The 12101-nt window shown below is 34.6% G+C and overlaps 4 protein-coding genes and 1 long non-coding RNA gene across 5 annotated transcripts; all 5 read left to right on the forward strand.

Moving 5' to 3' along the window:
• The first annotated feature begins 380 nt into the window (after nt 1-380).
• LOC108808657 (uncharacterized) lies at nt 381-1835 on the forward strand. Its single transcript, XM_018580770.2, has 5 exons — nt 381-614; nt 709-921; nt 1022-1144; nt 1246-1437; nt 1558-1835. Exons 1-5 carry the CDS (start codon nt 444-446, stop codon nt 1750-1752), a joined length of 894 nt encoding a protein of 297 aa, XP_018436272.1. The 5' UTR covers nt 381-443; the 3' UTR covers nt 1753-1835.
• A 1813-nt stretch (nt 1836-3648) lies between these two features.
• Nucleotides 3649-5472, forward strand: LOC108810976 (uncharacterized). The gene is made up of 4 exons (XM_057001010.1): nt 3649-3887; nt 4039-4257; nt 4380-4801; nt 4902-5472. Exons 1-3 carry the CDS (start codon nt 3708-3710, stop codon nt 4539-4541), a joined length of 561 nt encoding a protein of 186 aa, XP_056856990.1. The 5' UTR covers nt 3649-3707; the 3' UTR covers nt 4542-4801; nt 4902-5472.
• A 750-nt stretch (nt 5473-6222) lies between these two features.
• Nucleotides 6223-6903, forward strand: LOC130506369 (la-related protein 1A-like). Its single transcript, XM_057001009.1, has 3 exons — nt 6223-6246; nt 6317-6392; nt 6489-6903. The coding sequence occupies exons 1-3, from the start codon at nt 6223-6225 to the stop codon at nt 6899-6901; spliced, it is 513 nt and encodes a 170-aa protein (XP_056856989.1). The 3' UTR covers nt 6902-6903.
• Nucleotides 6904-7729: 826 nt separating this feature from the next.
• LOC130506367 (eukaryotic translation initiation factor 3 subunit H-like) lies at nt 7730-10256 on the forward strand. Its single transcript, XM_057001008.1, has 12 exons — nt 7730-7892; nt 7962-8041; nt 8127-8243; nt 8325-8428; nt 8511-8577; nt 8773-8906; nt 8987-9035; nt 9181-9252; nt 9359-9460; nt 9555-9622; nt 9820-9972; nt 10053-10256. Exons 1-12 carry the CDS (start codon nt 7883-7885, stop codon nt 10105-10107), a joined length of 1011 nt encoding a protein of 336 aa, XP_056856988.1. The 5' UTR covers nt 7730-7882; the 3' UTR covers nt 10108-10256.
• A 1096-nt stretch (nt 10257-11352) lies between these two features.
• Nucleotides 11353-11941, forward strand: LOC130506368 (uncharacterized). Its single transcript, XR_008941994.1, has 2 exons — nt 11353-11488; nt 11842-11941. It is a non-coding gene; the product is annotated as an uncharacterized LOC130506368 (long non-coding RNA).
• The last annotated feature ends 160 nt before the right edge of the window (nt 11942-12101 follow it).

Here is a 12101-nt window from a genome sequence, read left to right on the forward strand (position 1 = left end):
TACCATGCATGTATCATGTATGCATGTAATGAACGTCTGGGATTTCTCAAATGATATTTGGAAATACAAACTATACATCGTAGATAAAAGTTTACATTTCTCAATCGTCGTATATTCTTTCAAATGCTTGTTCTTTTGACTGCTGGACTTTGGTCAATAAAATATTTGTTGGTCTTTTTGAGAGAAGTTTTATTTTAGTAATAGATAAGCGCAGATGCCCTGGCAGCATCTGCTTGTTTAATATAAGTTGGCAAGATGGTCAACTTTCTTTCCGTGCAAACCAAGTTACAAGAAATGCTTTCAATAATGTAGAGTCATGGAGTCTATATCAACATACTCCCAACAACCCTCTCTATCATCTAACTCAATACGGTTTTATATCCATATCTAAATACTTTTCTGCTACTTCTCTTGCACGACCTAGCTTTATTTCTGCCAAGGCTATGGAGGTCACAAAAACTAGTAGGAAGAAAACTTTTGTAGGACATCAGGTTCTCGATAAACCTAAGAGGAATCCATACAGCTTATTAAAGTCGATAGAGGTGAATGAGAAGATGGTGGAGGATATGCAACAACAAATACTTAAAATGGAAAGAAAAATAACAGAGAAGAAGGTAGAACATCCATATATGTTTGTTTAGAAAACCTTTCTCTCTAGTTTATATATAGTGGTGACTAACTTGTGACTTTTCATTCTTTTAAGTACAGCTTTATCATGAAAAGGCCATCTCGGGACTGAAAGACAGCTTACGCTACGGATATATTTATAATGAAAAATGGGGGCGGATAGATGATGAACGAAGTTTCCCATATTGTTCTAAGAAGATGGAGCTAGACAAGTTAACTTTCGCTAATAACGCATATCGTGACAAGAAAGCTGTTATATCATTCTCTTCTGGGAAACGAGAGATTAACACCCATGTAAGAAATCCTAATTTCTAATTAAGTACACTTTTTAGTTTTTGTTGATCATAAAAATTTTATTCAAAAGAAATCTGATATATATATATATATGTTTCAGAACCTAAACCATCGGATGCTACACGAAGCACAAAGCATGGATGGTGAGAGACGCCTTCTCAAAATGCTGAGTCCAAGTAAAGATGACGACTCAGAGTTTCCTCTTGAGGAAATTGAAAGACAGGTTAAGTGTAAATTATATACGTTCTATAACCTTAAATTCTAGCTAATTGATTTTCTAATGATGGTCTTACCTCGTTATATGCGCTTATTTCTCTAGAACAGATGTGGCAGCCATATAGTCGGGTGAGATGGCCAGGCCATACCCATAAACCAAGCACAATGGAAATAAAAGAATGTGAGAGAAAGCTAAGGGAACTTGAAAGGAAGAGAGATCAACTATTTGTTAATGCTCCTTGTAAAGCTTCTCTATGGAGTTCATTACCTTCTACCAAAGTCTTACGCAACCAGATTCAGGTCTAAAACGATTTTAAGCCCATTTAATTAGATTTTTTGTTCGAATGAACTAAACTAGAACCGAAATTGATTCGGTTTAGAGGAAACCGAATTCTGATTTGGCCATCTATGTCTTTGTAGGCTATGGAGGTCAGAGACGAAGAAAATAGGAAAGTGGTTTTGCTAAGAAGAAAGAAGATAGAGTCCAAAGAAAGAAAGATAAAGAAGGCAGAGAAGGAGATCAAGTCTATGAATAAAATGGTGGAGATGATAAGCAACAGAAAGCAGAGAGCCATGGAAAGCATCTCACACCAAAAGAGTTGTGTAGTAGTTTGAAACTTAAAACCTCAGCTCTCTTCTTGTTGAATCTCTCATTGTCAGGTGGAAAACTGTTCAATATATTTCCATTAAAAAACTAATAACTGAACACTGTAATGTTTTCAAAGTGTTGAATGATTAATGAAATCTTTTCACATGTTGATTGATTTATGTAACCTCTGTTCTTATGGTATTATATGAGGTGCCCTGATAATGACCACTCGTTAAGATTGATTTGCGGCAGTATAGCCTAACCCCCAAGACTGTGAGCTCCCACAAATACTTCATGTTATTTTGTTTTCTATAATTTATAATGTGACTAATAGGGCATTGAGCTGGGCTTAATACATTACCTTCTTTGGCTTCCTGTTAGTCCTCAGCGTTTGGATATCCGTTTATAGGTTTAGACCGGATATATCAAATTTTTGGGTTTATATCTCTAGGTTCCATTCTAACTTTTTTATTTGTATGAATCGGTTTGAGATAGTAACACTTTAGATTCGGTTATAATTTATATTATGTCTTTTTTTATAACATCAAGTTATAGTATGTCTTATAATCTATAAAACAACCAAGTATTGTCTGAATTCAAATTATATCGGTTCAGTTAAAATATATAAGAAGTAAAAAAGAAAAATTTAAAGCACAACATAAAAAACACTAAAATTAAATAAAAACTAATCCAACACACATAAAATTGAGAAAATAGCATTAAAATGTTAGATCAACATGAAAACAATAATGAATTTTAAACAATATGTATTAACTTATAGATAAAGTACACTTATTATTTCAACGAACAAGAAATACTTATTTATAACTAATTGGGAATTTAAGGTATTTATTTAAATTTTAATATTTATATTTTAAATACTTATATATATATTTCAAATATTATATTGACTATTAATTTCTGATTTTTTGGGTCAGGTTAATAATACTTCGGATTCGGACATGTTCTCTACCATTTTACAAGATCCATTTGGATATTTTTATATTCTGGATTAGATAATGGATAGGATTTTTTGGTTCAGATTTGGTTCGAATTTCGGGTTCTGAATTTGATACCCAACCTACTTACGGTCCTAAAATATTTTTTTTTTCCTTTAATGTCCCAATAAGAACATTTCCAACCATTAGAAACTAGGTAAGATTCTACAAAAGTAAAAAATTAATATTCTAATTGAATAACTAATTTTTCTATTTTTGTAAATCTTAAAATGCTAGTTACATAACATGTGGAAGGTAAAAGTTTAGAACTGGTTCTAAAAACACTTGTTTTAAAAAATTTATTCACTCGCTCTTCTATTTTCTTTTTTTATTTCTTTATTTTTAATAGTGAGATTCTGATTAACAAAACCTCCATTGAAGGTGGTCTAAACAACCAAAAATTTCTTGCTTTTGTAGTAACGCTCATATTCATCCATCTTCTGCCAACAGGTTTTCTTCTTCACCCCTGCTTTAATATCTTTCATCCTTCACCTCATGAGTTTCTTTTGTTCTCGTCTTGTTAACTCATCGTTGTTCTCAAAAAAAATCGTGAAACTATGCAATTTTCTCCGAGAAAGTGAGTTTTGCTAAATGTTTCATAACGAATTACTTATGTCATTTTTACTCTGTACAGAACAAAGAGGGTCTTGTATCTACATCGGTGGAATTGTCTTCTAATCACATGGTATAAATTGTCAAATAGGTGTTGTGTGAATATTGTATCATATAGAAAAATTGTCCAACTAACTAAATACGTTATACTATAATGTGCTTGAATTAAATAAAAGAAAGTAAAAGGTGGCAATGTGGTCAACTATCTTTGTGTGCAAACCAAGTTTCAAAAATACATTTAATTATGTAGTCATAGAGTCTATATAAAAGTACTCTCAACCCTCTCTATCATCTAACTCAGACAGTTGTAAGCCTTGACCAAAAGCTTTTCTTCAGTTTTTCTTACATCTAGCTTTATTTCTACCAAGGCTATGGAGGTCACAAAAACTAGTAGAAAGAAAACTAATGGAAATGGAAGACACCAGGTTCTCGATCATGAACCCAAGAGGAACCCATACAGGTTTTCGAAATCGATAAGAGAGAATGAGAAGATGTTAGAGGAGATGCAACAACAAATGCTTGAACTCGAAAGAAAAATTACAGAGAAAAAGGTATATATCATGCATGTTTGTTTAGAATTTTTTTTTTTTTTTGGGACAAGTTTGTTTAGAAATTATTCTCTTTTTTCTTTAGAAATTATTCTCTCGATATATACATCTTAATATACGTGAAAAAAACTTATGAATTTTTCCTTTTAAGCAGCTTTATCATGAAAAAGCCATCTCTAGACTGAAATACAACATGCGGTCCAGATGGATTTATCTTAATGGAGAATGGTTATCGATCGAGGATAACCCGTATTTCCGATTAGAGTGTCCCAAGAAGATGGAGCTAGACAAGTTAACTTTCGCTAATAGCGCATATCGTGACAAGAAAGCTGTTATATCATTCTCCTCTGGGAAACAAGAGATTAACATCCATGTTAGATATCATAATTTATAAATAACCTTTTATATTTATTGATCTTCGTGACAAAAATTTTTTTTATTGATCATAAACAAACGAAATCTGATATATATTTCCTGTATATATGTTGCATGCAGAACCTAAACCATCGGATGTTACACGAGGCACAAAGCATGGATGGTGAGAGACGCCTTCTCAAGATGCTGAGTCCAAGTAAAGATGACGACTCTTTGGTTTCTTTTAAGCAAACAAAAGAAGAGGTTAAGTGTAAATTGTATTCGTTCTACAACCATATTTAACTAATTTTTTTTTTGATAAATATGGTCGTAATAATGTTTTCTAAAATCGGTCTATTTGTCTAGAACAGATGTATGAGTTATATAGGTTGATAAAATTGCCAGTATATAGCCATCAACCAAGCACAATTGACAAAGAAGAATGTGAGAGAAAGCTAAAGGAACTTGAATTGAAGAGAGATCAAGGATTAATTAATGCTCCTTGTAAAGCTTCTCTATGGAATTCATTACCTTCTACCAAAGTCTTACGCAACAAGATTCAGGTCAAACCGTTTCAAGCCCATTTAGTTTCTTGGTTAGGATGAACCAAAATTGATTCGGTTTAGAGAAAACCGAGTTCTGATATGGCCTTCTTGGTTGTAGGATATGGAGGCAATAAATGAAGAAAAGAGGAAAATTGTTTTGGTAAGAAGAAAGGAGATAGAGTCGGAGGAGAAAAAGATAAAGAAGGCAGAGAAGGAGATCAAGTCTATGAATAAAATGATGGAGATGATTTTCATCAGAAAGAGAGCTCTGGAAACCATTTCACATGAAAAAAAGAAGTATGTGTAATAGTTGAAACTTAAAACCACAAGTCGTTAATTGTCCAAAAAACAAAACCACAACTCGCTACTTGTTTAATCTCATAGTCTCATTGTAACATCTAATACTCTTAGACAAATGTTCATAAAAATAATAAATGAACACTGGAGTGTGTCAAAACCATTCAAGTGTTGATTGATTAATGAAATCTTTCCACATGTTCGGTTTTCAGAGTTTTTTTAAAAACACTAGAACCAAAATTGATTCGGTTTAGAGAAAAGAATTCTGTTTTGGCCATCTATGTCTTTGTAGGCTATGGAGGTCAGAGATGAAGAAAATAGGAAAATGGGTTTGGTAAGAAGAAATAAGATAGAGTCCAAAGAAAGAAAGATAAAGAAGGCAGAAAAGAGTTGTGTGGTTGTTTGAAAAATACCACAATTCTCTGCTTGTTGACTCTCTCATTGTCAGGTCTAGAACTTTCAACATATTTCCATTAAGAAAAAATAATAACTGAGCATTGTAATGTTTCCAAAGTGTTGATTGATTAATGAAATCTTTTCACATGTTGATTGATTACTGTAACCTCTGTTCTTATGGTATTATATGAGGTGCCCTAAGAATGGCCATTAGTTAAGATTAATTTGCGGCAGGATAGCGTAACCCCCAAGACTGTGAGCTCCCACAAATAACTTCAATACTTTTTTTTTTTTTTGTAAACTAAATAACTTCAATACTTCCATGTTATTTTGATTTCGATAATTTATAATGTGACTAATATGGATTAAGCTAGGCTTAATACATTACCTTCTTGGGCTTCCGGTCCTAAATTTGTTTTTTCTTTTAAAACGCCGTAATAAAACCAAAACCCTAAAATTTCTAGCATTTGTAGTAACGCTCACATTCTTTAGCAAAAACGCTCACATTCATCCATCTTCTCCCAACAGGTCTTCTTCTTCACACCTGCTTTAATCTCTTTCATCTTTCACCTTTCGACTCTTCTTTGCTTTCGTATTGTCAAATCATCGTTGTTCTTCAAAAAATTCGTAAAACTTTGAAATTTTCTATGAGAAAGTGAGTTTTGCAACATATTTCATAATTAAATTATGTCATTTTCATTTTTATTCTGTACAGAACAAAGAGGGTCTTGTGTCTACATCGATCGATGGGATCATCTTCTAATCACATGGTATATATTGTCACATTAGTGTTATGTAATATGTATTATGTGTGTATATTAATGTATCATCTTTACGCAGGTAAGTCTCTTGAAGATCGAATCTCCTACGTCCGGATGGGTGAAACCCTTGAAAGATTTGCTCAAAACCATTGATGGTTTCATACTCTCTTCTATTTCTCTCTTTTTTTTTTTTACTTATTATCATTTTCTTAATATTAGTTTATAGATTTTATCATTTTATATATAAACAGATGTTGATTTCAAGATAGACAAACGAAGTAGAACGGTATACATATATGGGAAAACCAATCCAGAAATAATACTTGAAAAGATTGCAAAAGCAGGCCAAAAAGCTGAAATCGTATGGAGCGATCACCAACTTAAGAAACCTCTACACAATCAAAGAGGACATCCGATGCAACAATACAATTGTCCTCCTCCACCACCAAACTGGATATACTACCAACAACCTCTACCGTATCAAGCTTATGCTCTTCCACCTCCGTATTCACTTCAGCCTAATCCCCCGGCGGCACTACCAGTACCAGGTGGTTTCCAGCAGAAGAAGGATGAGAAGCCTGCAGCTAAGAGTTTCCCGCCTACGCCACCTCCGCCTAAGAACTTTACTATGGGTGATTTACATCCAGGATGTGGGATCATGTGAGAACCGTAATGTTTTTTTTTGTTTGTTTATCATTCATAATCTAATCAGTCAAAAGAATCATAATGAGTTTTTTTTTAATCATTCATGAATTTTTGAAGTTGTTGTTGTTATTGCATTCTTTTTTTAATATAATACAAATCTTGTGTTTGATAGCTTGAATACAGTGCCATATACAAATCTTGTGTTTGATAGCTTAAAGCAATACTCATGAAAGCTTGCAAAACATAAAAGGTCTAGAAAAACAAATGTCACACATTGCAAACAAAAAAAAACAAGTGTAAAATTTTATATCATTTTGTCCAATTTTTTTTCCAATTATATTCCAAAACTTATATATACGGTACCTAAAGAAAATCTATTTGTCGTAGTAAATCATATCATGGTTTTGCACTTTGGTGTCCTCAGAAGTCAAAAGGTCATTCTAATGAACCACTTGTGCAGTGCTGGTTTAAGCGCAGTCAGCCAAGAGAAGAAAGAGCTCTCTTCATCGGTTACGGCTCCCATTTCAATTGCTATTAGCCCTCCATCGTCCTCTATCATGGACGTGCTCCTCTGCATTTTACGCAAAATCAAATTCAAGAAAAGTATGAGCACAACCGTTTTATTTCAGTACTGTATATCCGAAAACTAATCTTAAAATTTTTTTAGGCCTATGTTTCATTCGACTTTGTTTAGAAAATATGGACCAAAGCATTTATAGGTCCATGGGCTGGGCTACATCCTTATTTGGTCTCAATTTGTTTGTAACAACAACACTATAAACATTTAGGATCCATTACAAATGAAATACAAAATTTGAGGGCTATTTTGTAAATTTAGTTTCTTATCGAAACGTAGCCCTATCAAACAAACACAACAGTCTCTCTCTCTCTCTCGAGCTCATCCCCTCGCCGTCGGCAAAGAAGTATCACATCGTCAGTGTTTTCACGGCGGAGAAGCTTTCATCATCACCACCACCCTAGATTGTTATCATTCAATTCAATGGCAACCAGTAAGCTTAATTTTGTTCATACCTGTCTTTGATTCAATTTCGTGCTGAGTTCACTCTTTCTCTCTGCAGTGGCTAGGTCATTTCTGCAGGCGATATCTAAGGACGAAGCGGTGGCTCCTCCGCTCAGAGTTGTTCAGATCGAAGGACTGGTATAGTGTGAGATTTGTATCGTTATTTTCAGTCTTTTAATGTAGTGTGATGCTGAAGATTTTTGTATATGTGATGATATTATAGGCTGTGTTAAAGATAATCAAACACTGCAAGGAGTTTGCACCAACGCTTGTCACAGGGCAGCTGCTTGGACTTGATGTTGGCAGTGTCCTTGAAATCACCAATTGTTTTCCTTTCCCTGTAAGTTTGCACATTATGATATGAATTTTGTTTATAGCTTTGTATCTGATATTTTGATGTATCTTTTTAACGAGAGTATAGGTGAGAGATGACGATGAAGAGATTGAAGCTGATGGTGCTAACTACCAGCTTGAGATGATGAGGTGTCTCAGGGAGGTTAATGTTGACAACAACACTGTTGGCTGGTTGGTTTAATAATCTTTTGCTAATTTGTTTTTTTTTTGTGTGGAATTTAATAATAATATCTGGCTTTAATTTTTGTTCCAGGTATCAATCCACTGTGCTTGGATCTTATCAGACTGTAGAACTGATTGAGACCTTCATGAATTACCAGGTACTACTTTCCATGATCCTTTTTACCATGTCTGTATGTTATTATGATACTCTAGGTTCTCGTAGATATCTGTTTTGCTCAGTTAATTGATTGGAACCTTAGCCATTAGAAAATATTTGCTTCTGCAATTCTGTTGTGAATCCCTTGCAAAATCGATAAATGAGCTTTAAGAAATTATGTATTCTACATCTGCAGGAGAACATCAAGAGATGTGTGTGCATCATATACGATCCCTCTAAAGCTGACCTAGGCGTCTTAGCCTTGAAGACTTTGAAGCTTTCAGATTCCTTTATGGAGTTGTACAGGGGCGGAAACTTTACAGGCGACAAGTATGTATATCCTGATTTATCGACAGCCTATTCCACATGAGATTGTTTAGTGTTTTAATCATCACTTTTTTTTGGTACAGGTTGAGAGAGAAAAACTTCTCGTGGATGGATATTTTTGAGGAAATACCTGTAAGTCCCTGGAGCATTGCTCTTCTCTGCCTGCAGTTTTAATAGCCACTCGTATAAGTATACAATGTTGGAACTATTACTTAATTATAGCTTACTTTGAAAAAAAAGGTTTGGCTTTGATTATGGATTTACTTTCTTTTGACAGATCAAGGTTTCAAACTCTGCGCTTGTCAGTGCCTTTATGACCGAGCTGGAGACTGATACACCTGTCTCACAGGTACGATATTTGTATTTGGATTCGGATTGTCTCTTTCTGTCAGTATTCCAAGTTTGGACCCTTAATTAATTCTTCCCCATTTTCTTTTTCTTTTTTTTTTTGCTAGGGTGATTTTGATCGTCTTCACTCCTCAACCACTCCTTTCCTTGAGAACAATATGGAGTTTTTGATTAAATGCATGGATGATTTATCCATGGAACAACAAAAGGTATCTTAACGCAGTATTCTATTTTATTCTTCACTGTTTATTCAGTCCTCACCTTCAGAAATATCTTAATGTAATACCTTGTTTTTATTTACAGTTCCAATATTACCACCGGAACCTGTCTCGTCAGCAAGCGCAGCAACAAGCCTGGCTCCAGAAGAGAAGGTAGGTCACTTTGTTCTTTTATTCGGGTTCTGGTTCGATTTGTTTCATTTCTTCGGTTCTTATCTTGGATGATGATATAGTATTAGTCACATGTTTTAATGGCCAGAGTAGTGAGTGTCCTATATTGAACATTTGTCTTGGGCTTTTGCTTCTCATGTTAATATTCTAAGTAGCTAAATAAGAGGTTTGGTTGATAGGACGGAGAACATGGCTCGTAAATCAGCTGGGGAAGAGGCATTACCCGAGGAGGATCCTTCAAACCCAATCTTTAAGCCGATCCCTGAACCGTCGAGGCTAGAGAGCTTCCTCATCACAAACCAAGTCTCAAACTTCTGTGGCCAAATCAACGGGTATGTTCTCTTGTTAACTCTTTACTTCCCATTTCAAGCTTAGCAAGGGACTGAAAATGAGTCGACCAATTGCAATGCAGAGTGGCTGGCCAGAACTTCAGCAGGCTCTACCTCACCAAGGCGTTGCACGAATAATTGAGTACGAGGCCACCCAGGTTTTTGTTTTTTGAGTTGAGAAAGTGAAAAGATTTGGTGGTAGAACGGATCATGTATTTGTTTTGCTGGAAGTTTTTTTTTTGTGAAATTAAAAATACAAACCATATGAAAACATCTTTCAGCTCGTATGCATGGCTTATTGAAAGAGAAGAAAAAACTCAAGATAAGACACAACACACCAAGAAACGCATTAAACGGCATTGACAGGTTCATTGCTTTTGTATGTGTGTGTTTGAGTAAGGAACATTTGTTTAAGATGCTGAAGATTCAGTGTTTATTTTGACAAAGATTACACTAAGATATAAAAACAAACACAATAATTAACACTGTTTAGAATATTTAGCTAAACCTTTTGTGTGTGTGTCACTCAGATGTTATGGGGACTCTAATGACCACCACCACTATTTATCTTTTGATGTTTGTTACAATCGAATAATGAACACTTTATTTTAACAGATATGCAAAGATCTTTGAATCAAATCTAGATTGATATGTAGGATCTAGATACTGATGCCTAGATATCTCTAGAGCAAAATGTCATTGGTCTATACTATTTTTTCTATTTATAGAAGTTTAAAACTTCTATAAAAACAAACAATTATATGAAAAAAGAATACCCATAAACCCCAAAGTGTTATAAATTGGGTAGAAAGAGAGTTTTAATTAATTTGTCTTTTTTTTTAACAACTTTTTTTGTCAAAAGAATTTTCCATTTCTAAAGCAAAATATAAATAAAATAAGATAAAAAGGCAGCAAAGGCATATGAATACAACAAAACCCAAAGTGCTTCTGCAAAAACAGAACCAAACAAGCACCAACAACACTTGCTACTAAACTAAACTCCTTCTCTCTCTCTCTCTCTTCCATTGGAGTTCGCAACTTGCTGCGCCAACTCTCCTATCCTCTTTGCACATCGCTTCTTCTATTCTTGAATTCCTACTGCTCGCCGGAGCATCTCGTGTTGTTTCCAAACGTAGTTGCACTCTTGTCGGTTGCATCTCAGATTGTGACACCACCGGTTCAGATTAGGGCTCTTATTGAGGATATATATACACAGCTTCCCCCGAGTTCTCTATAAAACTCCAAGGTGAATAACTCATCTCATTCAGAGCACAACTAATAATCTCTCCTGGCTTTTCTCACTTGCTTACTCTGAAGGTTTGAATTGGCTTTAGATCTCTAAAGTCGATACCTTTGGATCAGTTTCCAAATGGATAATCATTCTTTGCCGCCAAGCACTAGCACCACCGGACTTGCGTATCCATCTTTGGTGACTGGAGGAGGCAAAACTGAAGCTGCTTTGGTCATGGATTGGTCTGTTGAAGAGCAGTATGTATTAGAGAACGGCCTTGCAAAGTAGGTACCTTCTTCTTATTGTCTCCTTCAACGTTTTTTTGTTTTGGATATTTCCTTCCATTTGCTATTTCTTTAATCTGCAAATTGCAATGTTTAATTAGTAGTAAATTCTTTAGCTTTTTTTTTTCGTACTATGGTTCAAATTTTCAAAAAACAACTTGGAGTTGTTTTATGAGGTAGTAGTGGTGGCATGTTATATTCTTCTCCATGATGGAGTCTATTAAAAAGTATGTTCCTTTGGAAATATATAAAGTTTCGCCTTTGTGCTTCCATGAAATGTAAAAAATTTTGGACTTGGGACCATTAGTCATTTCTTACATGTCTCAAGTGTGACATCTTTTTTTTTTCCCTTTGTAGGTTGAAAGATGAACCAAAATTTTCCAAGTATGTAAAGATCGCTGCTGCTCTACCAGATAAAACTGTAAGGGATGTAGCACTGAGGTGCAGATGGATGACGGTAAGTTTCGTTATGCTCTCATGGTCTTGTTTATGTTTCCTTGGAGCTTGTGTGGATGGATGACGGTAATAGTCACTCCTAGCTGTGTGGATAGTTTTTTATGCTATAGAAGTAACTACTTAGCAATTTCTAGTATTCTTTTTTTTTCCAAATGGGATGT

Source organism: Raphanus sativus, unplaced genomic scaffold (assembly GCF_000801105.2).
Source record: "Raphanus sativus cultivar WK10039 unplaced genomic scaffold, ASM80110v3 Scaffold3159, whole genome shotgun sequence".
Taxonomy (NCBI): Eukaryota; Viridiplantae; Streptophyta; class Magnoliopsida; order Brassicales; family Brassicaceae; genus Raphanus; species Raphanus sativus.